At 36.6% G+C, this 25,306-nt stretch overlaps 1 protein-coding gene across 4 annotated transcripts in view; it reads right to left on the bottom strand.

Annotated features, from left to right (window-relative positions):
* The window catches only part of abi1b (abl-interactor 1b), a 52,149-nt gene that overhangs the window by 23,547 nt on the left and 3,296 nt on the right, over positions 1-25,306 (bottom strand). For all 4 annotated transcript variants that reach the window (XM_056471632.1, XM_056471637.1, XM_056471638.1 and 1 more), the window contains exons 2-3: positions 11,355-11,522; positions 3,730-3,906 (exon numbers count right to left, since the gene is read on the bottom strand). In XM_056471632.1, coding sequence (XP_056327607.1) covers positions 3,730-3,906; positions 11,355-11,522 — 345 coding nt within the window. The remainder of the gene's footprint in view (positions 1-3,729; positions 3,907-11,354; positions 11,523-25,306) is intronic.

Genomic DNA, 25,306 nt, shown 5'->3' with positions numbered 1-25,306 from the left:
TAAAACTTGTGAATAAAGAAGTGATTGATTAACAATTAGCTTTTGCTAAGGTATCAAAACTAATATATGACAATAGGAACATTTTAGAAGCTGGTACGGTTTAGAAGTCCCACTATTACTATAATCACAACAACATAGTTACTGATAACAAAAGAGAGATGTTTGATCCTCTGGGAGCATCAGACAGGGGTTGACTGACACAGAAAGAGTAACATTTGACAATTTAAGAGTCCTAATTACTGATCCAGCGCAAGGGCAGCCTGCAGGCCCTTTACTCAGGGCAAAAGCCCAGAAAACCCCAGAGAAATCAGCATGAATCTAATGAAGCATTTAAAACAGGTTTTGGGGGTGAGCTGCTGGCTTGATCACACACACAGAAGCTGAAAAGGTTGTGAAATAATGTTGACACTGCTATAGCAGCACGCTTTCCACACCAATCATGGTATTATCCTATAAAAAGGCATTACAGAAGCATAAAGGTCAAAGTAAAAATGCTAAGACATGTTTCTTAATTACATCTGGGGTCAGATAGTGACAATCTAACGTGATAACATCGGTCAGAGAGCCCGGAGAGCAAACTGATGTCATTATAGCAGCTCAGAGCTGCCACTGATGGACGTGAATAATTTAATAATATGAATATGGTGAGGGAAACCCGAGAGGGGTCTACAGCGCAAACACAAATCACACATGCACACGCACAAGCACACACAAGTACACAACTGAACACACACACACACACTCTGTAGAGCATGACGGATCAGTTTTGTATGCGTTTGTTGATTCTCTCTTTTGAATACTCTTATCTCCAGCAGTCAGATGTAGTTTGTGCATAATTTTGTAGGCTTTGCATTAAAAAAAAAACAAAAAACATTTGAATTCAGATCTAGTCCAGGGGTCCGTTCTTCATACGTTGATTACTCCGTTAGCTGGATTTGAATATTGACGATTTAACATGATGCAGGATCGTTTAGTTCTTTAAAACTCATCTGAGACTTGTTGTCATAGTAACAGTTCTGGAAGCTCAAACTTGCTTGGGAGCAGGTTCATTTCATATAAACAGGATTAGATCAGGTCAGTTCAAGCAAAGATAATACTGAAAGTGCTGATATTTTCTTACAGTTGTTATAAACACTTGGGAAAATAGTGTGTGTTTGTGTATATATATATATAAAAAAGAAAACATAAGCTGGACCACAACAGATCAGTCATAATGAATGCTCAAATAATGTAGCCTAGTTTACAGCAAGCATCATGTTTTTGGTTAGATTGTGTCGCCTGTCTTGTACAGTAGGCCTATTATCTGCTATGTTTACTAAAGAAGATATATCATGAGTTTATAACCAGAACTATAGAAACTGTGCCTAAAAAAAACTAAAAATTCCACAGTATTGGGATCAGATATAAATATCAGAATTTTGGTATCGGGATCGGATCGGTTGCACAAAAATGGTATCGGTGTATCTCTAGTAAAAACTAGCTGCATTTTGTGACTGTCCAATTTTTTCGATGACCCACTTACATCATCTTTTAAACGTGACTCGTATCCGATTGACTGCATTTAGACTGCACACGGCAATGACCAGAAAAAAAAAAAAAAAAAAAAAAAAGAGCAGGCGCTGACTGACAGCTGATAATAAAAGAGCGCTCCTTTCTCCATTCCGGAAAAATCTAATTAATTTAATCTGTTCACAGGGTTTCATTTTTTGTTTATTAAAATTTTTTTTATTAAGACAAGTTGTTTTACTATCATTTAAGACGGAAAAGTTCTCATTTAGCCATTTAATCTAGGCCTTTTTAAACCAGTAGACATCTAAATGTCATTTCCATGTGGTGATTCATGCAACAGTTTTAGTTTATAATGTTTTCATGGTGGATATTGCGCTCTCACTTCCTCTCTCTCGATTACATGCTAAAATACTTGTACTACATGACAATATAAAAGCTTTTTTTGTTCTATTACAGTGGTCTCAAACTCAATTTCTATAGGGCCGCAGCTCTGCGTTGTTTCTTTCCAACCACCTCCAACTCACACCTGCCTAATAATCTCTAGCAGTCTTGAACACATTGATTAGTCGCATCAGCTGTGTTTGATTAGGGTTGGAGCAAAACTGTGCAGAGCTTCAGCCCTCCAGAATGAGACCTATGCTTTAGTATATGAGATTCAAGGTTTGTGTCTCTGCTGAAGTCTGTTCAATAATAAAAGCGTCAGAGTTGACGTGATTCGCTATGGTTTTAAATGACGCACTGCTCCCATTTCTAGGTGAAAATCAGATCTACCTGTCTACAGTGCAAACACAAGGACACAGATCCAATTCATATCAGATCAATTTCCACATATGAACAAGATCTGAATGTGATGTGTAAATCGGAATCCAGGTGATTTTTTGCTGCTTACATGGGCTATATCCGATCTGTGCCACATGGGAGAACTCAGAATTGAATTGCGTCACTTGAACCATGCAGTCCATGCAACCAGAACCATGCATTATTAGCCCCCAGAAAACATTTTTTTCCCACAATTAAATTTTTTCTCAACACGATTCTAAACATAATAGTTTTAATAACTCATTTCTAATAACGGATTTATTTTATCTTTGCCGAGATGACTGCATAATATTTTACTAGATATTTTCAAGATACTAGTATTCAGCTTAAAGTGACATTTAAAGCAAGGTTTCTGCAGGTTTCAAGACTTTAAGACATTAAGACCCCTTATACAGGGCTAAATGCTAAGAATTTGTTTTGAATATCCCAGTTAGAAAATGTTTTACTTGCCTATCAAAACATTTCATACATTTAATAATACAATAATAATCATTTTGTTTGAATATATTTTTTGTAATTTTCAAATATATTCATTCACAAACCCTGTACCCTTATCAAGAATAGAACAACATATAGCTGTCAATTACTTCAGTCTACAATATTTTAATAATAAAAAATACAGGTCAGGTCAGTATCCTCCGCAATAAATAAATGGAGAACTTTAAAGCAAATGCTACTGTAAGGCAAGTAATTAAAGGCCATTTTTAAATAAAAAGTTTTATTGAGATGGTTTGTTGGTGATTGTATAGGTGTCAATGGCCAGATTGGGTAGCTATACATGAACAATAGAAAATTAAGACCTGTTAAAAAAGATTTAAGACCTACAACACAATATTTCTGTAGATTTAAGACTTTTTAAGGAGTAAAATTTAGTTTTTGAGATTTAAGACACTTTAAGACCCTGCAGATACACTGTTAAAGGCTTAACTAGTCAAATCATTGTATAACAATGGTTTGTTCAGTAGACAATCGAAAAAATATTGCTTAAGGGGGCTAATAATATTGACCTTAATATGGTTTTAAAAAAAATTTAAAAACTGCTTTTACTTTAGCTGAAATAAAACAAATTAGACTTTCTCCAGAAGAAAAAATATTATCCGGAAAACTGTGAAATATTGCTTGCTCTGTTAAACATCATTTGGAAAATGTTTGAAAAATAAAATTCACAGGAGAAGAATCATTTTAACTTCAACTGTACATAGAACATACTTGACATAAAATTAGTTTACTTGTTTTGTAAGCTCAGAAAAAAAAGTGTATAACATTGAATCTAATGGAGAAAGCCTAACAGGTTATATTTCTGGATGAAACTCGTTATTTATAGTTGACTCAAAAACCCTAAAGTATGAACAATAGTAATAGCGACGTTTGCATTAGCAAACATCAAAATGACAAACTTACCTTAACACCGTGACCCACATCATCCAGCAGGGTGTAATCAATGGGCTTCCTGATGTAGCGCACGGGTCGCTCCATGTTGCCCGGGGCGATGATCTTGTGGGTCCGAGATGTGTTTTTGTTGGTGGTAAGAATCCCGATCTCTCGTCTGGCAACTTTCTCTTTATGAATGTCCACGGTCTAAAAAAAGAAAAGGAGTCAAATGTTTTAATCTTTGTGAGTAAACAGTCTATCACACGCATGAAATTAATCAATTATATTTTAAATACTCATACTTTATCACTATTCTTAGGTTCTTTCACAGTTGTCAGCAAAAGGTTGTTGCTATTGAAGGAATGTTTGATGATTTTAACTTCATCTCTTCATCTCATTAACTTCAAACTTCTGTTTTTAACTAATTACCTGAACTTATGCTGATGTGTTTATCCTCAAATAACCTTATGTGCTTAACCTCATATAATTTTGCTTCATAACAGCCGTGCCTTTGTGTGACTGATAACCGAGAAGTTAACTCTTCAGTACTTGTTATCAACAGAATGTTACATCTTTTCTTCCAGAGTGTGCTCATTTACAGGAACAATAACGGACGGGAGGGGCTCAAGCTCACTCTCTTGCAGGCTCTGTTATGTGTATGCGTAACTTTTTCTGTGCAGATTTGCTGTTCTGCCTAACAACTGATTATCGAACTGATCTGGATGGAGGATCTTTCCTACCGAAACGCCGCCGAAGAGAAATCGGCGACATATACTTGTCTGCGAGGGTTAGAGAGTGCTGTGGAATGCCCACATGTAAACCTCATACTGTAAAGGGTTTATTCTGCAGCCCAGAGCGCTCTGTATACTTTACCATTTGATTCATTAAATTAATTTAAACTTATTTGAAGTCTCTGACCGATCTTTGAACCGGGGGGACTAAGAGAAAGTCCAACACTATCTATAGTTATTCGGTGGCACAGAGTTAGACCTCTTTCTTGACTTCACACAGAAACAGCAACGTGCGGCATGACATCACTTTGTTGCAGAGACGCTATTTAATCTCACCCATCAGATTATGCTACCTACACTGTATTTAAATGGCTCTGAGGTTGAGGTTGGTGATTAGGTAGGTAAGGGCAATATTACAGCTTCATATCACACTACTCCACATTAAAATTTACACTGGTAGCAAAATCAGATGGGTAGCATGCTGCGTCATCAAAATGTGCTACCTACTTTTTGAATGGAAGGTAGGACAATCTGACAAGATAGGACAAATCCACAGAACACCGGCAAAGTAGAACATGGAAGTAGCTTGAAGCGGAAAGCACGAGTATGTCTGCAGTCTGGAGGTATTACAAAGTTGATAAGGACAACATTGCCATGGCAAACTGAGATATGCAAACTTGGGATTGCCTGCTGGGTATTTTAAGTTGAGGTGCTTTTTGTTTTTAATATTAGCTCTTTAAATTTACTGCTAAATCCAAAAGTGAAGAATTGATGTTATTTTTTACGTGATTGTTCAGGTACCTCACAGAAGGGCTTGGTTTGTTAACAAAGTTGTTGAATGTTAAAATAAGATTAATTAAATAAAAAATTATGAACATCCTGGATCTGTTACTTCGCTCTTCTTTATTCTTTCTTTTAATGTATTATAGAAGTATCAGATCGGGTTTCGGTAGATACTCAAAATCAGATGACTCTGACTTGGACTCAAGGGCATAAAAGCTTGATCGGGACATCCCCAATTTTAGGATAATTAAAAAATGTTAACAAATAAATAAAAACCACACAATGTGAGCCGAGCTTTAGATTCAGAATCCGTAGAACAAACAATTAATTGTCATTACATTGGCATATGAATGTACATAAAATGGCCAGGACACACTAAGCTGAGGATTGCCCATTGGTCTGTCCACCAGTCAGTCTAGTTGGTTTAGTTCGCCACCTATCATTGCGTTACATTGTGTCCTAACTACACACGATGCAGCGCTGTGATGCGATAAAAGTTAATATTTTCCATGTCAAAACCGTTTCTATTTCTATGACGTCGTGGCAAAACAACAGCATATGGGATATAGGTATAAATGATGTGCTTTATTCATTCTTAATAATCCCAATAAGAGTTTAAATATCATTTTACATGTCAATTATTGCCATACTACTGAAAGCAGCAGCAGATAGATCACCTCAGATCTTGAAAATAAAATAAGTAGGAGACTGAAATTGAGAACTGTGACTCAAATCACTCAGTAGCCTGTTAATAAAGTTAGAGAAGTTTAATATGTATTAATTAGATTATAAAACTTTTCCATATTGTTGGGAGTGCTGTGGCTGATATCTAAATATTTCTGTTGTGATGCGTTTAGTGCAGACAGTCAAATTGCTTGTCGCTGGAATCGTCATGTTGCGGTTTCAGAATCTAAAAATCGCCATCAGCCGTCAGGTGAATAAAGTACTCTGATTGGTTGTTCGGCAACAAATCAGAGTGTGTGTGTGACATAGTGAAGTGACGTAGCAAGTAAACAATTCAAGTCAAGAAGAAACACAAAGAGGCCGGCTGCAATTTCACAACACAATATGGATTATTAGATTATCAGACATTTTTTCGAAACCCTCCGTGGTTAGTGACAATTTTGCTTTGCATGCGTATCAGAAGTTCCGGTCTCCAGCTGCCACCCACAGGTGTGGAAAGACACGTCCTCCCACGAAGGCACAGAATGCGCACTGTTTTCAGTCGGCTGACGTCTGTTTGATGTGTTCACAGGCAACTTTTCGGTCCAGACGGATCCAGATGTGACCATACCTGCCGACTTTTGTCTGTGAAATTACAGGAGACCAGGGGAGGGGGGCGTTGAGACGGTCTTAAAGTTCAGGAACTGGTAGGGGGAAGCCTGTATGGGAGTTTTCCAAGAGAAATACCAAAACGGGAGAATGGTGGGAGATGGGTGTGAAATGCGGCAGACTCGCAGAAAAAAACTGCGAGTGTTGGCAGGTACAGTACGAATGTGAGGCAACACAGGTGTGAGGTGACAACACAGTTGGGTTTCGTCTGCACTAGTTGTTTGCCGACGGCTTGTTGTGTTCTGCCTTTATAGTACAGTGTCAGAAATAAAGTAACTTCCCCTACTAGCCCATGAACATTTAGTAGCTTCTAAAGTGAAAAACCCTTCACGAAACTTTCTAGCATGGATGTCTAGACACCAATCATTGCCTCAAAGCACAAGTGGCCATTTTTTACATAATCTGCCAAAAGACAAGTGGTGGCAAACTAGTTTGTAGGAGCCTTTTAACTTCAGTAGAAGGCAAATCATTAGATCTAGATTCCATTAAGGATGTGAAAATCTACTCTAGCGCATGATAGAGGAGCAGGATCTATTATAAGCCCTCAATAAACACACTCCATCCTCCACTTTGAATGGGGGGGAAAAAAAAGCTCTGATGCTTTGTTCAAATGGTGATGTATCTACTGAGAAGACTAAAAGATGTACTGAGATGAACTGAGAACTAAAGAACTGAGATGTACTTTACAAATCACGGCTTATAATAAAAGTAAGCTTTCATTGGTTATGACTGCGTTCGGGCTCTTGTTATTATGGCATGTCAGCCATTAGGATTATTTAATTTCCAACACATTTATGGTAGTTAATCACCATCTGCATAATCCATTGTCTAGACCATGTAAAACTAATTATTAATGCATATTACATAAATAAGTGATGGCAGTCAGGTACAGGAAAGCATGTGAGGTTAACTCCACATTTAATAAGCAGAGCAGTGTAAATTTAACAAGCACTCATCACTCACAGGGCAAAGCAGCAAGAAAGCCATAGTGTAATACTGTAATAGTCATATAGTATGAAAGCATATCGGTAGCCAAATTAACTTTGAAATGTAATATAAAACTGTAATGTATTTATTTATTTAAATTTGCATTCGGGTAGACTGTAATGAGACAATGTGTTGACCGACGGTGATCGATGACCGATGTCAGGTTGAACAATAATCAAGAAAACGCAAGACAAAGTTTGAAGTTTGACATCATCCATTACAGGGACGGGCAAAAATACATTGAAATGCATTTTAAAATGAAATACCAAATACCTTCTTTTTAGGTGGATCAAAATAAACAACAAAATACGGCAGACACAAATGCATCAAAATAAAATACTGTATTTGTATTTTGAAAATACAACAAAATACTTTTACAAGCAATCATGAACCTTCTTTGTAATCCTTCCATGAATAGGCCTTCACTGTTAAACGTGAATTAAACTATATTTGATAGCAACAGCTTTTCTCAGAGCAAGTTTTGGCAGATTTTCTGCCACCTTGTTTACCTCTACTCTAACTGTACAGGAGTAGATATCTATACATTTTTTACTTGTTTCTTTTTTATTCATTTAGTATAGATTTTTTTTAACAAATTTCATGCAAAAAGCCCTGTTCAATGCAGATAATGAGTTAGAATATAGTACTACATCTGTTGATTATGTTTCCACCAAGCGACAACCTCCCGCTCTCCCTCGGGAAGCCAATACGGAAGTAACTGAAACTGCAATTCATCAAAATTCCGCTAGTCCTGGCTCCATAATAGAGCAAAGTGCAATTGAGCCCACTGTTAGAATGGCCAGCTTTACAGCAGAAAAAAAAAGGTGTTTACAGCCTGGTACAAAGAACGATTTTGGTTCATATAGCTATTATTACCCTCCATGACAACTGTGAGGGGGGTGAATTTTTTTATAACTCATCTATTTCCTTTATATTAGGTTATATTAAGTCTGCATAATTAAGGGCGTGGCCACTTGAGTGACAGCTAGGTCTCGCTGGTTGCCGTCACTTCACCTCAGCTGAATCCAACAGATTAGCCACTGATCTCGGCGTATTCATCGTATTTTTGTTTTGTTTTATGTGGTTTTACACAGTCAGTTGCCTTTTGGACTTATTTCTTACAATTATCAGATGATATGGGATGCTGTGTGCACTTAATTGTGCTCACAAACCATTCATGTGGCCTCGTTTCCCATGTGAGTAAAGTTATATACTTGTATACCATCTCTATAAATGTATTTGTTTTATTTAAGATCATTTATCATTAATATTTTTCTTTAGACCCGTAAAGCACTCCAGAATGTGACAGATTGATTAGCTGTAGGCTCTAGAACAGTCATCTGAAGCGTTGTCATACAGTGTTATGCTGGATTTCATCAATAGTCTTGCATTTACTAACACAGACTATATCTGAAATGTTTGGAAGTAATTCGCGTTTTCCTCCTGTAGAAAAACGCTTTAAGAACAATGCTTAGTGGCTCAATGTATTACTACAGTGTTTTTAAAAGTCTAAACACTTTATTGATATAGTGTACAACCAAGCACATGTGGTCAGAACACAAACTAACGCAGGTAATAAAGTATTAAGCATTTCTCCCAAAATAAAGTCTGTCTGCCAGGTCTAAGCAAAGTGCCAGCAGGTGTCTGTAGCTCCGCTCACTCTCCGCCTCTTTGCCCTTGTTTGGTATCCCGCCGTGGGTGCGATGACGCGCGAACAAAATGGCGACAGTTGGCCGCGCCTACTTGTAGCTTCTTTTGCAGTGTTCAGAAACCTATGGGTGACGTCACGGATACTACATCCATATATTTTACAGTCTATAGTTTCCACCCATTGTGTGGCCACTGGCCAGTAACATTGATATAATCCCTGTATAATGATTATTGAACCTCTTAACATTCTTATATTATAAAAGGGTGATGTAGGTGGCGTTTCATTTTTAAATTAAATAAAAAAAAATTTCAAAGAATTTTTCATTAATCAATTTTTTTTTTAACTGAACTCTTCAATAGGCCTACTCCATGTATATGATTTCTGAAAACTAAAAAAAACTCCAGTTTTAGTCATTTCCATATCATTTTTAGAGTTGTGAACCTACACTGGTCTCATGGTTCAGTTCGGTTACAATTATCATGCCATCGATTCGGTTCAATTCAGTATCTCGGTGCATTTCCATACACAGTTTTATATTTTCTTCACAGCACAGCAATTCTTGTATTAAAATGTATAAATGTATTTATATAAGTCACACCAACAGGTCAAATGGGCCACAGTGAGAGAGAGAGAGAAATGGAGTTTACTTTCATTCTCTCAATCGCAGTGAAACAGCTTCTGCTGTAAGTGTCAGTGAAAAACTGTCAAGCAAACACACAGTGAAATTGTGCAGAGTTTCTGCATTTTTAAGTAGTTGGAAGATTGTAAATACTCGCGTTTGCCTCCTTCGTCATAGTAAGCTATGGCGGCATAGTGCATAAGTGATAAATTATGTCAGTACATAATAACCGGTTATGATTATTACGGACACCGTCAGCGATGTCAGGCATTTGTTCTTGTTGCTTATAGAAGGCAAGGCACGTCGTACGGTGCATGCGATGAGCGACTCCCTTCATCAACACACATAATTGCATTAATCTTATTTGCTTAAACTAACCATTCTACAGTATGGCTGTATTTTACAAGAAAGGATTCTGACACACCAACATGCAGCAGATGCTTTTCAGAAGTCGTGTGTAAGGGGGAAAACACACCAAACTTAAGAAATTTGAGGGCTCATGGAATCAACTTAAAGGTGAGGAATGGACTATATTTTACAGCTTTTGACATCATCTGGCACTTTCAGTGAGTACGTTTACATGGACATCAATACTCTGATTTTAATATGATTAAGACAATACTCTGATTAAGAGTCTACCATATAAACAGTGATTTTTGATTATCTTAAAGGACCACAGACACAAACTGCAGAGGAAATATTTATAGGCTGGTGAAGCAATGACGTTATTGGATCTATGTGCTATAACATCCTATAACTGGGAATCATGAATGTAACATTCAACTCATGTAAACACCTGAATCATATTATTGTCTTATTCAGATTAAGGCAAATCATTAGACCACTGATGTCCTTGTAAAAGTAATCACAAACACCAAACCCAGAAAAAAGGCGTTCCCTGACTTTGATGACAGCCTTTCCACAGGTTAGTAATAAGCTAATGTAATGTTAATAGCATAATGCAAATCTTGCATTTATGCTAACAAACAAATGATCACAAGAAATATATTAATGCAATTAAAATATAAAATATGAATTGATGTTATTTTAAACTTATTATAAATATATATTTATATTGTTCAATTATAATGATTAAAATAATTTTTTTAACAAATAATTTTGTGGCTAAAAAGTATCGGTTCAGGGACCGTTTTGGGATCGGTACCGTTTTAAAAGTATTGACTAAGCACCGGTATTGATATAACCCCAAACGATACCCAACCCTAGCGGCTGTCTGTGAACATGTCAAACTTTTAGCTTTGGATCTCAAGTTTGTCTCAGACAGCAAAAATTTGGGTGAAATCGCACAGTAAGAGGCACACAGAATTTACTCGTATACTTGCAAATGATTCATATATACTTAATTTATTTTTACTAAACATATTTTAATTGGCACTTGAAAAATTATATATTGTGTCTAGTGCTGTATCATATACAGAACCACATGCCAATCCAGTACACAAGTGTAAAACGAACACATGCATATAATCTTGCCCCTGCATTGTTTACTGTGTGACTTCAATGTTGTTGTTTTCAAGTGTTCAGGACTAACCTGAGAGATATGGTTGATGGAGGACTCCATCCTGCGCAGCTGTGAAGCCTGAATATCCAACAGCTGCAGCACATTGTTGGCTAAGGCATTGATCTGATAGGCCACGCTCGCCAGGGACTGGGTGGTGTAGGCTTTGGTCTCCTCGAGGGCTTTCCTCTTGTCTTGTGCCTAAGCAAAATGGAGAATAAAAAAACAACTTAAATAAATACACTGTTATTAACTTACCCTAATGTCACTTCAAGCCTTTATGACTTTTTGGCAAAACACAAAAGTATATTTTGAGGAAACGTAAAAGCCACAGTTTTGTTGACCATTCATTTCTATTGTCAAGAGAAAAATATTGAATGTTTCACACACACTCGCACGCACGCACGCACACACGCACACACACACTAATTATTTTCTAAAGCCTCTCACAGTTCTGTTTTCAGAAAACACAATAACTTTATAAGAACAAACTCATTTAATTGTTTAAATATAAAAATTGTAGAGCTAACTGACCAATTTCAATACAGTTTTCCTGAAATTATATATAAATTTCGTTGTTTAAACCAGTAAAACAAATAAACGAACATGAGTCGGCGCAATAGCCTAGTGGTTAGCCCGTCGACATATGGTGCAGTAGCACGTCAGGGCGTCGCGAGTTCGAATCCCGGCTCGATGACATTTCCCTACCCTACCCCCCTCTCTCTCTCTCTCTCCAACTTCGCTTCCTGTCTAAATACTGTCCTATCTAATAAAGGCAAAATGGCCAAAATAAATCTTTAAAAAAAATAATAAACGAACATGAATGCATGAACAAGATGCTTATTTCCTATAGCACAGGCTGAACTATCTGCAGTGAATTTAAATTAGAGGCAACCACTGCACTTTAATCCCACTCCAAACCAAGATGCTATGCATTAGCTTACACTGTAAAAAATAAATCCGTGAAAATTTACGGTAAAAAAAAACTGCAGCTGTGATTGCAAGTTTTTCACCGTTAAAAATACGGTACAAACCGTGAAACAAATTTCTCATTTATATAGTAAACTACCGTATTTCATCAATTTATAGATGTTATATGTCTGTATTTTTAGTTACCAACATCTACACATCTTTTGTTACACAGATAGACAAGTTAGCCGAGCCATATGCAGGTGGTGATGAGAAAGTTCAATAATGAACCAATGCTCATCACAAACAACTTCTCCCACAAACAGAGAAGTGTATCAGTGTATAGAAGGTGCTCAGTGTCATTCACACAGCTACTAAACACCTGTATAGTAACACGCATGAAATTAAAGTCATGAAATAAACATTGTTTATCAACATTAGATGTAACATAAATCTCTAATGTACATAACTGATGAGGAAACAACTAAAAAGATCCATAGTAATGTCTACAAAAGGCATAAACAGTGATGTGCCATACAGGGAATTCTGGGAAAGTCAATTTACTGTTATTCACCGTATATATTAAGGGAACATACTGTTAACCAGGTTTTTGTCACGCCTGGGTTCACTATTATTATCAATACACTTACATGGATGAACACAGGAAGAACATGTGGGTGAAAGCAGACATCAAGAGTGGGAATACCGGACCACGAATGACTAAACACAGGGACTATAAATACATTGGGGATGATTGGACTGATCACACACAGGGGATGAACACAGGTGAAGGTGATGAACATAATGACATGGCAGGAACAGGAACAAAGGAACACATGGTTAGGGTCACATGATGAAAATAAACACACAGAAGACAGGGTGTGACTTTACTGTAGCATTTTTACAGTTTTTTTACCGTTGAAATTACGGCCATTTTTTACAGTGTATGCATTATTAATTTAAATTAATTAATTTATAAAAATAAATAAACAAAATTATTATTTTTTAGCTGAAAAGAGGAAAACAGCTAAAAATATTTGTAGAAAGAAATATATATGCTGTGTCTCAATGTCCAGTAGTGTTCAGCGCGCTGGTTTACTCTCCCTCTGACTGTAGTCACTGTGCTGTGTCAAGCAGATTTCATACCAGGCACAATGGAGTTTGTTGCTGCGCCGACCAAAGCGTAAGAGCAGTGGAGCCCACTGTCACCTGGCTTTAACTCGCACCAAGGTCAAAGTTCAGAATAGCTCAATATCTCATGTACATGTATATTTATGCATGAACCGCTCATGCTCACCAGGAAAGCATAGTCTGCCTAAATAATATGCCTATGCCAATAGGACATTTCTATGTCGTATACTTGATACATAACATAGAAATGAAGTTGTTCATGATGCTTGCAATAGTGCTGCTGTGCTGTCATGGCAACACTGGTAAATTGATGCCTCTCGACTCGTTCACTGTCAATACAATGTTTATTTTACTGTCTTGGTAAATATAAACATAACAGATCTATGCCAGGGTACTGGAGAGGTGGATCCGGCCGATGGTTGAACCTAGGATCCAGGAGGAACAATGCGATTTTCATCCAGGCCGTGGTACACTGGACCGGCTCTATACCCTAACCAGGGTGCTCGAGGGTTCATGGGAGTATGCCCAACCAGTCCAAATGTGTTTTGTGGACTTGGAGAAGGCATTGGACCATGTCCCTCATGGTATTCTGTTAGAGGGTGCTCTGGGAGTTTGGGGTCAGAGGCGCTCTTTTAAGGGCTGTCTCGTCCCTGTATGAACAGAGTAGGAGTTTGATTCGCATTGCCGGCAATAAGTCAAACTGGTTTCCAGAGCCAGGTGCCTATTGTCACCAATTCTGTTCATAATTTTTATGGACAGAACTTCAAAGCACAGCCTTGGGCTGGAGGGGCTCCAGTAAGGGGACCACAGGATTTCATCTATGTTATTTGCAGACGATGTGGTTCTGTTGGCTTAATCGAACAAGGACCTTCAGCATGCACTGAGGCGGTTTGCTGCCGAGTGTGACACAGCTAGGATGAGAATCAGCACCTCCAAGTCCGAGGCCATAGTGACCACCGGAAAAAGGTGGTTTGCCATCTTCAAGTTGGAGGAAAGTTCTTACGCCAGGTGGAGGAGTTCAAGTATCTCGGCGTTTTGTTCACGAGTGAGGGAAGGATGGAACGTGAGATTGACAGGTGGATTGGTGCAGCGGCAGCAGTAATACGGTCGATGTATCGGGTCGCTGTGGTAAAGGAGCTGAGCCGAAAGGCAAAGCCCTCGATTTACCGATCAATCTACATTCCTACTCTCACCTATGGTCATAAGTTTTGGGTCATGACTGAAAGGACAAGATCTCGGATAGAAACAGCCGAAATGGGTTTCCTTCGCAGGGTGGCAGGGTGCACCCGTTTGGATAGGGTGAGGAGCTCTGTCCCCTGGGAGGAGCTCGGAGTAGAACCGCTGCTCCTCTATATTAAGAGAAGTCAGCTGAGGTGGCTCGGGCATCTGTTTTGAATGCCTCCTAGACAACTACATAGGGAGGTGTTCCAGGCATGTCCCACCAGGAGGAGGCCTTGGAGAGGACCCAGGACACGCTAAAGGGACTATGTCCCTCGGCTGTCCTGGGAACACCTCTGGATCCCCCGCGGAGGAGCTGGAGGAAGTGTCTGAGGAGAGGGAAGTCTGGAGTTTTCTCTTAAGACTGCTAGGATACATTTCTATCCTAAATCTCTGAACAGATTATTCTATATTATTTAGCAAAATATTAAATAATTATAACAGAGCATTTTTGGTTTTCGACCAAGTGCATACAAAATTTTTCTATTTTGGCCCAGAATTCTCCTTTCAGTACATCCCTAATGAAAATGTAAATTTCAGAAATCGACTAAATTTAATAGAGAATTCTAATTTCTTGCCTGTCAAATCAGTGCATCTCTAAAACACTGATCAACAACATTAAAATTCCTACACAGAAGCTCAAGAATGCTTAATTCATTTGAGAGAACCCATGAGGTTCATTCTCTTGTATTTAATGTTTGAGCTTCAGCAAGAACCAGTGAAAACTTTGCTTTCTCGCTTGCCAGTGTTGTGCCGAAAAGTGAACCCCTGACAGATTATACTTCCCCACATTCACCAGTGTAGGGTAAGGTAGGGATTAGGTGTGGGGGTAGGGTTAGAATAAGGAGGTGTGGTTGGGATTAGGCAATCAGGTAGTGAATTCAGCAATGGGGTGCATAATTTGGCAGCAGTGCAATTTATAGCAAAACACCAGACAAACGCAAGTCTAGTAAGTCTTACACCATTATAGGCTATATTACAAAACAAATTTCACGTTTCATTGAATATACAGTACTGTGCAAATGTTTTAGGCCAACATAAAGTCTGTTGTTTTACTGATAGTATAATGAATGGATGTGACCCTTTACCACAAAACTAGTCATAAGTGTAAATGTTTGTAAATTAAAATATATATATATATATTTATACAGGATGAATAAATTATCTTTCAGTTGATGTATGGTTTGTTAGGATAGGAGTTAGGTTAGAGTTTGAAATATTTTGGTTTAATTGTTTAAGACATGTAAAAGACAGTGTTGGAGAGAGGCTGTTTGTCCTGGTTTGGGCTGCAGTGTTGTTAGCGATATTGTTTCAATTGATGGAATTATAAATGTTGATAAGTACAGATCCTATATGATTCCTTCTTACTTCAGTGGTAACAGTTTCAATTTTCAGCATGATAATGATCTGCTAATTGCAGTGAAATTCTATTTGGAGAACGAAAACAGCTGAGAGAAACACAGCCAGTCATGAATTGGCCTCCACATGGTCCAGACCTGAATATTATAGAGCAGGGGTGCTCAACTCTGTTCCTGGAGATCTACCTTCCTGCAGATTTCAGCTCCAACCTTAAACAAGCACACCTGAACTAGATAATTTGGACCTGAACAGCACTTGATACTTACAGGCAGGTGTGTTTGATATGGATTGCAACTAAAATCTGGAGACAGTAGATCTCCAGGAACAGGGTAGGTCGACCCTGTTATAGAGGCTCTATGAGATCACCTGGACAGAAAAAGAAAGATATGACACTTTAAAGGTCACTTAAGCACTTTGCACTCTGCACACTTAAGTCTGAGATTTTCGCATGCGTTTTTTTCATATTCATATGCGAAAAATTCATCACGTAAACACACAGTCTGATGTGTATTAATCAGTCCATAACAAAATAAGCAGTGATACTTTGTACTTCTCTCTCCTCCAAAGTAGAAAAAGAAAGAGGAATAGGCTACACATTGTGTTCATCCAAAACTGCATTAGAGGAAGGAAAGTTCAGCTCATTAACAAAGAGCTGCGCTGGATTATCCCTAAATGCAAAATTTATTATGTGCGTAAACAAATCTTGAACAGAGACTGGCAGTACCATAGACATTATAATAGATGGTGGCCACGTTGACGTGTCAAAACAACGAAAGCCGAAAGTGGACAATGCTTTCTATAAAATCTATGGGCAGTACGGCAAACGTATGGAGACACACACAGACACACAGACACACACAGACACACACAGACACACACAGAGACACACAGACACACAGACACACAGACACACACACACACACACACACACACCAAGCAGCAGCAGGGCAGAGGTGCGACAGTCACTGAATCCAGCATACGGGTTCTCAACTGTCCGCCACATTCTGTCTTTATTTTATGCACTGTGTTTGTCATAAAGTTATCTGTAGCTCAAATGACGGCATTCTGTATTTAACTTTTTGCTTGTTTGACTCTGAACTGTCAAAACACCTCTTAAAGCGCTTTTTGGATGCAAATCTGGTTCGTTTTTTTTTTTTATGATGAACTAAAGTTTTGAAGGCAGTGTGTCAATGCGATTGATACAATGTGAGGTCGAATTATGGATGAGAACATTTTAGATTCAGTGTGCAAAAAACTTAAACCTAAAGAAGAACTCTGGAAAGTGCTAAAATATATATATATACACATACACACATATATATATATATATATATATATATATATATATATATATATATATATATATATATATATATATATATATATATATATATATATATATATATATATATATATATATAAAATATAGAAGGATGGATGGATACTGTAGATAGATACTGTAGATGGATGGATGGATGGATGGATGTATATATATATATATATATATATATATATATATAGCAGTAGGCTATTTTTTTTATAATTACAATTCATGTATTAAAAATCTGCTGCCATATTTGCACATGGCTATATGAAATTATGGATAGACCCACTGTAGCGAGGTGATGACAAACGTACACAACTCATCCGCAAGCTTTAGCGATAATCTGTTTTTAAAAGACATGGGATGCTTACCAGGGTGTTCGTACAACATACTTCCTTTCAGATAACATTAATTGTTCATGTTTATTTTAAAATACTATGACTTATTGAAATGTGTGTAATGAGCATCTGTATTAATACCTCCCTCACTTAAAATGATTAGTGGTCAAACTTTGAAAAGTGGAAGTATTATGGTTTAACAAAATTAAAACTTTTGTTTTCAGAAAAGTGTTTAGTAAAGCAACCTAATGCTTGCATTTAACACCAAAATAAAGGTTGTTTCATTTAAAACATGCTTACAAAAAATAAATATATAGCCTATAATCGGCCCTAATACGAGAAATATGTTGACTTAATGAGGAAAATATGTCTTAACAAAATCCCGTTATAACAAAAAAATACCTTTTATAACATTATTAAGTAGGAAAAAGGATAGCCTATAGTAGGCTAGCCTGTGCGTGGCAGCATAGCGTCACCGTGATTGAGTCGTCCTATCTGGTTTCGCAATATAAAAAACAAGCCTTTATTCGTTTTTGTCTTCTGGTGATTTTTTATTTATTTTTTTAAATAAAAGCAAAAATTAAATCATTTTTGAATTTTGCTTTTCCGTTTTTCACGCATCGTTTTTCAATATTTGTTTTTGAATTTAAAAAAACGAAAATCAAAAAACAGCTTGTTTTTCATTTTTAAATATTCGTTTCTAAAATGAAAATCCAATGACCAAAAGATACACTGACGTATATTATTCCAAAGTCGTAGGCCAACAAGGCTGGTATATTGCTTAGTACATTTGCTCAGTACTGTATCTTCACAGCTCCCAAAAATCAACTAACATCTAATTTATTAGAGGGGTGATTAAATTATGACAGAACGGTTTATTTTTGGGTGAAATAAGTCTGGATAACAGTAGAGAGATAGGAGAAAGGTGGTCAAATATACAATTTAGCAGCTATTACACAAAACCATTTGAAGACAGAATGCTGTGAATAACCAATATGTTACATTTCACGAAGTCATGTAATAAAGCAGTACACATTCGGTGAACTAATCTAAAAAATTATTGGGGGGTATGATGAAACCAACAGGCAACATAACAGGCATGATAACTTTGCATAACCTACTCAAACATGCACCAAAGATACCATTTTAGAGTGAACTCATATACTATTGTTGAAAACAAAATCAAACACATGCATATCTCCCATTTCATTAATAGCTTAGTAGTTAGCTTAGCATGGCAGACAAGAACAATCAATAAAACCTTATCGCTCTGCTTTAAAGCCATTATGAAGCATTAAAGATTTGGATATAACATGCTTTCGAAATATTTTGTGGCTGGTGGGGTTTTGTGCATGGCTGCTTTTTGATTATATTACATTCTGGTCAGTAAATAGGGATCGATTTATTCATTTTCTGTAACTGCAGGGTTTTCTTCCAAGTCCTAACCTCAAATGTGAGCAAAAGCAATAATCGCTTTGCTGCATAATTACCAAATCATCTTAGTCTTGAATCCAGCAATTATAGATAGCAATGAGCTCTTAGCTCTACTGAACTAGCCTTCACATACTGAAAGTGTTCACGTCTTAATAAGATTACATGTAGCGCTGTGCAACATGACAATATACGTTTTTTTCTTTGTCAAATATTTACCAAGTGATGTTTAACAGAGCAAGACATTTTTCACAGTATTTCCTATAATATTTTTTCTTGTATAGAAAGTCTTAAAGGGCACCTATGGTAAAAAATCTACTTTTCAAGCTGTTTGGACAGACATATGTGCATGTATGGTGTATAGACTGTCATATTGGGGTGATATAAGCACACCCAGTGCTTTTTTTTCAATTTAACAACATAAAAAACGGTGGACCAATTGGAGCGGTTTTCAAACCGACCGCAACTTTACGTAGGAGTGCGGTTCCCCCGCCCACCAATATTGATTGACAGGCGCGTCATCATATCCTCAGTTTGTTTATTCACGTCCGCCATTTTCAGCGTGAGTTGAAGCAATATCACTAAAGGAACACGCTAGCTCTATTTTTAGATGCAAGGCTCATTGGGCTCAACACAAGAGCAATATTCTCCACATTATCGCTCTAATCAGAATTATTGGTTGTATCTTTAGGTAGGTTTGCAAACATGTGTACTTCTCATTGAGTCTACCTTATACTTCAGCCGTTTGAATTTCTTGCGATCCCAGAAGCTCCCTGTGATCTTAACTAGCATGCGTTTTAGAATTCTAAACATTGTTTTCTATCAGGGTATACTCAAGTCGACGGCTGGGCGCCGCGGACCGCTGCAGAAACCTATGTTTAGAATTCAAAAATGCGTGGCGCGACGATTCGGGACACTTCATGTTTCTGCCGCGCCACAGAGAGTGTCTGGTGTGCCGTGTCGCGGCTTCGAGCGGCGCATCCGGTGCCTCAGTCAAAGTTAATTTAGTGTGCGTGGTTATTTGTTTCGGTGTACAAGCTCGGCACTTGAAACTAGCACACAGTTGGCTGTAAAACTGTACAAAGACACAAATGATTTTGTACTCTCTGCTTGGTCTGTGTCAGAGTCGTACATGTACGACTGAATGGTGATCCTCTCTCTCCTTCTCCGTCTGCCTGTCAGACTCTGTTGCAAACGCAAAGCGGGTGAGCTCATGGCCCCGCCCCCTTGTTACGTTGGGCGGGAAGCCGAAACTAGTCTACATGTGAAGCAACACACCCATAAATCAGCGAGCTGTGGACACGCCCCCAACATGACACTTTTTAACACATTATAATAAAACAATCTGAATTGTGTTTTAAACTGAACCTAAACTGGCACACTCAGAAGAGCCATAATATTAATATTAAATCATAAAAAAAAGAGGTAAACTATGTGCCCTTTAAGTTTTACATTTTTTTTTTTTTAAATTTAAAGGTCAATATTATTAGCCCCCTTAAGCTATATTTTTTCCCGGTTGTCTACAAAACAAACTGTCATTATACAATGATTTGCCTAATTACATTTACTTACCTAATTAACCCAGATTAGCCTTTAAATGTCACTTTAAGCAGAATAGTAGTATCCTGAAAAATATCTAATAAAATATTATGTACGGTCATCATGACAAAGATAAAAGAAATCAGTTATTAGAAATGAGTTACTAAAACTATTAGGTTTAGAAATGTGTTCTTTCTGTTAAACTGAAACTGGGTAATACATTTTATAAGGGCTAATAATTCAGGACGGCTATTAATTCTGACTTCAACTTATATAAACAAAACGATGGACTCGTAAAATATGGACTTGTTCATTCCATTACATCAATAGTATATACTTCATATGAAAAAAAGAGATAGTCTCTTCCATTCACCATTAATTGATTGAATTTTCAGAAAAGGTCATATACTGTGATATATCATGAGATCATGAGGCATAGGCTGGTATATGATTCTGACAGTATGATAACGTTGGATAACAATATCAGTTTCACAGTATTGTGGTTACTGCTCTGATATATCTTCTTTTTAAATGTCTGGGTAAAAAAAAATATTGTGTTTCTCCTTTGAACACAATTTTTTTTTGAGGAATATTTAAAACATTTTGGAACAGTAAACATGTCAGGCTAAATAATATGCACATTTATAAAAAATTAAAAAAAGGTTGATGGAAATGCCAAGATGCACATAAATTTTAAAAATGCGCACAAAAAATCATATGCACATAACTGAGTAGGATTAACTTTTTATCCGATAAACAGAAATGCACATAAACTACGATGGAAGCACATTTACTGAACAAATTCCAGTATGCGCATTAAAAAAAGACATGTGATTTTGTTATAAGTTTGTACGTTTTTTCATGTGAAATAAAAGTGTATGAATGGACAAAACTGCAGCCGACCACATTGTAAAACATCTGAAAAGTTGTTTTGGTCATTCTAAAATGCCCTAACCATTTCAGTATTGTTATATTATTAACTACTTCCAGAACTGTCAAGAGCGTCTGTGTCACGGCATTTGTCGCAAGTCATTTATCTAGTCTCCTACTGCCACAAATTCCATTTTTACTGTTGAAATTTGGTACCAGTTAATCAAGGAGTGACGATTTTGTTCAGTTTGACTCGTTGGATGGAAACGCTGCTTTATTTGCACGTCTTTTATGCGATATTCCAGTGTTGCGCATAAAGTTAATTCGGATTTCTGAATGGAAACATAGCTACTGACTACTGTGTTTCAAAAACACAGATTTCTTTACAATTTAAAATGGCATCTTTGGATAACTTTTCTGCTAGAGATACTGTTGTCCTAAAAAACAAACAAAACATAATAAAAAATCTTACATATACCATATAACAGAAAGTTTTGGGTTTTAAAACCTTAACTTTTCCAAACCACGGTATACCTTGAAAACGGTTATCGTCCCATAGTTGTCTTATCGCCCAGCCCCAATTGCATAAATGCTTGTACACCACAGTAACCTTGAATCTTTGTTAACAACTAGACTGCAATAAGCATGCAGAACTGACCCCAGGTCTGCTTCAAACACCACCTGTTACTAGACGTCAGTCTTTCTCAGCTGTTCTTAGACCATGTGTTTGTCGCCACAGGGGGAAATACATGAATGGAGCCATGAATGGCCTTCCTGTGGTATAATTACACAATATCCTAAACAGCCCCAAAACACTTAGAACTTATGATATATTGCATGCGAACATAAATAATGCTTTAAAACTGAACTACACTGTACAATCTACATTGTATAAGCGCTATACAAATAAAGTTGAATCGAATAATACTTAATAACAGAATCATTTTCAGGGCCTTCACTTCACAACTTAAAACACCCTGTCAATTCTAAATTATGATTCCTCCTTTTCAATATTTAATCAATTTTGAATACTTAAAGTTTGTTCAATTACTTGTAATGTTTTTAAAAATAGTGTGTTCTGCTGCCTGTCGTTTACCTGGTGTTGCAGGTAAATATAAACCCATCCCCTGATGTTGCCATTTTTGGGGTTCCAAAGATTTGGTCCCAATTCAATTATAAACAACTTGATGTTTTGGCCTTTACCTCACTAATAGCCAGGTGTCGTATACTACTTCACTGGAAATCAAATAAGCCTCCAACTACATCCCAATGGCTTGTAGAAACCATGCATTTTCTTAAGTTGGAAAAGGTTAGATGCTCTGGGAAAACTAATTTCTTTAAAAAGTGGCAATGTTTTATAACTTACTTTAACTCTCTTAAGGTATTGCCTTCCATTTAATGGATGCACTCTCCTGAGTTCCCTCCCTTTTTAATTTGTTTCTTATTAATTAAACTTTTTTGTTTTATCTAATACCATTTTATACCGTTTAATTGTAAATATTTACTTTCAACATTGACAATGTATCTGAACATTTACTTGTGATATTTGGTTGTAATTTTCAGTACACTTAATACTCATGTTTCTATTTTTCTTTTCCTCTTTTATTATTATCATTATTAATATTTCTCTTTTTTATTCTCTTTAATCATTCTCTGATAACATTAAAAATAGGACATTCCACAAGAATAGGTTTAACTGATTGATTTCTGTTGCAATATTGACATCGTAGGGGTTCTTCTCCTTTGAGTAAATGTTCATGCGTGAGCTTTGTGTGTCCAATACGACATATTTTACAAACAATCTCATCATGTCTTGAGTTTAAAAAAATAGTTGGATTTCCTGGTTTCTTAAGGCTGGATTTAAAAAAGTTTATTTTCTGAGCGCTGAACTCAGTCTGTTAAGAATATAGCCTTTTATTAGTGGCTTTAAATCTGACTACCCATCAAGGCATTTGATTTTTAATTTGTAGAACTTCCTAATTATTTAAACTGATCATTACTCCAGTCTCTAGTGTCACACAATCTCTCAAAAAACACTCTAATACAGGCATGTCCAAGCTCGGTCCTGGAGGGCCGGTGTCCTGCAAAGTTTAGTTCCAACCCCAATCAGACACACCTGGGCTAGCTAATCAAGCACTTATTAGGCTTTCTAGAAACATCTGTGCAGGTGTGTTGAGGCAAGTTGGAGCTAAAATCTGCAGGACACCGGCCCTCCAGGACCGAGTTTGGACACCCCTGCTCTAATATGCTGTCAGAAACAACTATTATTCTTATTATTATATAAAGAAAGAAAATTTTGTACTGTTTTTCTTTTGTAATTAATAAAAAGTTCAAATGAATGGCATTGGTTAACTATCTTCACTGTAAGTTTTGAACCTCTTAATGTCAAATACAAGTAGGGTTGTACAATATTGGAAAAAAAACTGACATTGCGTTATTTATTTTTTCTGCTATAGATATATTGCTATATTAACAATTTACCAGATGATTTTATTAGCTCTGTTTGGTAAGAATTCGTCATTTTTACATTGATTGGGAACATTTCGTAGGGGAGGGTATCTTCATAAAATATAATAAACAAACTAAATAAACAAACTGAAAATGAAATAAACGGTGCATTATAGCTTTAAGACTTGAATAATGAAAATCAAACGCGATCAGTTGACTTTAAAGTGAGTAAACCTGTTGCTCTAAAATTATTAACGATTAAATCAATAAAGATAATATTACAATCCTTTAAGTAATTAAATTATTAATGAACAATGTGCATAATTATAAAAATTAAGGCAATTTAATGGTTACATGATTATTAAAGTAATAAAATGCTTTTTACACAGGATAGTGATTCCTCAAAAAATATTTTTGCTGCTTGTTCAAACTACTAACTTAAAATGAGCTCAAACAACACAGTTCCTGAGTCTTTTTTAGGGACAACTTAATTGTTTTATGTCAAATCTTAAAATTTATGTTTGATTTGCATTGAGATGAGATGATGGGATTGTGTGGATCCCAGCATTTTTTACAGTGTTCACGGTGTAAATAATTATATGTGATGAATCTCTAAGCTACAAACATAATACGTTCTTGTGCCCAAAATGGCTTAAATTAACTTGAAATGCTTACCCAATTATACTGCAGATCCTGCAATCTGACAATTGTGGTTTTGCTAATTGGTTATTGATGCTGAAACGATATTTTACGCATTAAAAGTATAAATTTCTTTCAAAATAAAACAAAATATCTGACTCAATCTCATGAGTAAACACATTCTTATTCATTAGCAAATGAACGCATTGAAACATGATTAATTCTACATGACGCATTCTGGACTTCATTCACAAAATGATTTTAATAGTGATTCAAAGGACATGGTGCAAGTCATTGTAAGACATGACTAATTCCCAATGTCCTGTGCCAGAAAACCCTGCTCTGGACCTCTTTTCGAGAATGATACACCCAGCAAAACCACAAGAGGAACATATTTGAGTCATTTGGACCTCTTTTGAATGCTCAGTGAATGTATCATTTTAAACCTACTCGCATGAGTGTTCAAAGACCACTGAATTTGCTAAATATTTCATTCGATTCCCAACATTTGTCCATCAAAAAATCAACAATTATAATCCTCTTAGTCACTGACTATATCTTCCGCATGTAAAAACTCTAATGGCAGATGGCTGCTTCTCACTAAGGGCTGTTTATGCTAAAGAGGGAGGGATTGACACTAATGGGCGGGACTTTCCCCTTCTGATGACATGTACAAAGGGAGAATGTTAATCAAAGTTTTTCTACAGACTGTTTCTATAAAGTGTGATTATAAAAAATTGATTTAATTCATTTTTACCATAAGAGGCTGGCTATATCCA

The sequence above is a fragment of the Danio aesculapii genome, chromosome 2, assembly GCF_903798145.1.
Source record: "Danio aesculapii chromosome 2, fDanAes4.1, whole genome shotgun sequence".
Lineage (NCBI taxonomy): Eukaryota > Metazoa > Chordata > Actinopteri > Cypriniformes > Danionidae > Danio > Danio aesculapii.
The sequence above is the reverse complement of the archived record's forward strand: the minus strand, read 5'-3'. Positions and strand labels throughout refer to the sequence as shown.